General features: G+C 38.6%; 1 protein-coding gene across 10 annotated transcripts in view; it reads left to right on the top strand.

Moving 5' to 3' along the window:
* LOC122069058 (RNA pseudouridine synthase 3, mitochondrial) overlaps positions 1-743 on the top strand; it is a 64,220-nt gene extending 63,477 nt beyond the window's left edge. For 9 of the 10 annotated variants that reach the window (XM_042632996.1, XM_042633005.1, XM_042633003.1 and 6 more), the window contains 2 exons: positions 40-141; positions 277-504. In XM_042632996.1, the coding sequence (XP_042488930.1) occupies positions 40-141; positions 277-489 (315 nt within the window). In that variant the 3' untranslated portion in view covers positions 490-504. Of the gene's footprint in view, positions 1-39; positions 142-276 lie in introns of all 10 variants that reach the window. The other variant, XM_042632997.1, reaches the window with a different exon arrangement.
* The last annotated feature ends 822 nt before the right edge of the window (positions 744-1,565 follow it).

Here is a 1,565-nt window from a genome sequence, read left to right as displayed (position 1 = left end):
TTTTCGATTTTAACGATAATGTACTAATGGATCATTTAGCCTTGGAATGATGCTTGTCAAGCAACAGTGCAAAGGTACTGGGCATTGGTCATAGGCTCTCCGAAAGAAAAGGAAGGTGTTATTCATGCCCCTCTTTCAAAGGTTTGCTGCTTTCATTTACTTTATACAGCTTATGTGCATTATAGGACTGAAAGTAATTCTTTTTACAGTTTTGGTTTATATATGGCTTGCGTATTTTCAGTTGAATTACTGACTGCCAATTGCGTTTGATTTCAGGTTCTTCTTAATGATGGGAAAACTGAAAGGGTCATCCTGGCCCATCACTCCGGTGTAGAACCTTCTCAACAGGCTATAACTGAATATCGGGTATTGGGCCCTACAGTAAATGGTTGCACATGGATTGAGCTGTGTCCACATACTGGCCGGAAATATCAGGTACATGGAGTATCTAGTTTGAGAGGTACCATTGGTGATGGGACCACATCTTAACTTGACCACACTTTGACCTGCCATTATTCAGAATCAGGCCATTCTCGAAAGCATTGCTCTAGTCAATGTTTCCGGTGATAGCTTTGTATTAGTTGAAAGGCCACTCCACAATCGTGATCTCAAATGGGCATTAACATGCCCACTAAAAGTATGCCATTAATGGTGAAGAGGCATCCAAACCACAAACCCTCAGAAGAAAAAGAAAAAAATATAAAATAAGTGTCCTAAACAGTCCTTAACAAGTTCACTGAGCCTCTTTGGAACCAGAGTTGGTCCGTGATTGGCCTTAAGGCTGATTAGATGCAATATTTTGTTTTCCCTTCAGTGACTATTATTTTTAATTTTAGGTATTTACTCGGATGCATGTAGCCGAGCCCATTTAGTTGGGATAAGGCTGAGTTTTTTGTTGTTGCTTTCCTTTCAGATGGGACTGCCAATGATTTTAAATATATATGTATGTTTGCATTTCTACTAAATGTTCTATAGATTTCAACAAAAGTGACTTTATTAGAGCATCGTTTGGCGACCACTTTATCTTTGCAGTGCCTTCAACGGGCATTGGGGTTCACCATTGAGGTACCGTGAAAATGATTTCCTTAGATGGTGAGGAGGCATGCCCGTTGATGCAGATAAGTCACTTAATGGGTTTATTTTATTGCAAATAGTCTTGGGTTGGGTAATGTATGTGTTGGGCCTTTGATCCCATGTGTTTTCTTTGTAATGGGCCACTTTAATGAGCTTAAAATATGGGTAAAAAGTAGGAAAACGGGATTTAATTCATTAGTTTAGTTAGAGTCCTGTTTTGAATCTATTTCCTTTGTTATTTCAGTTTGAGTGAGTTTAGGTTTCTCTATTAGTGAATGACTAGTTAGTTACCCACTCCATGTTAGAGTTCTAGTCCTACTCGATGTGGAGTTATAGGCCTAGTCCTATTATGAGTCCAAGTCCTATTAGGAGTGTCTAGTTCTATTTGGAAACTAATTCCTAGTTGTGTTGGGATTGCTATTTTGCTCTCTTTAAATAGAGGAGCCTATGTACTCATAATTTCAGATTTGAATAATGAATGATTGCAGTCA

Source organism: Macadamia integrifolia, unplaced genomic scaffold (genome assembly GCF_013358625.1).
Source record: "Macadamia integrifolia cultivar HAES 741 unplaced genomic scaffold, SCU_Mint_v3 scaffold527, whole genome shotgun sequence".
NCBI lineage: Eukaryota > Viridiplantae > Streptophyta > Magnoliopsida > Proteales > Proteaceae > Macadamia > Macadamia integrifolia.
The sequence above is the reverse complement of the archived record's forward strand: the minus strand, read 5'-3'. Positions and strand labels throughout refer to the sequence as shown.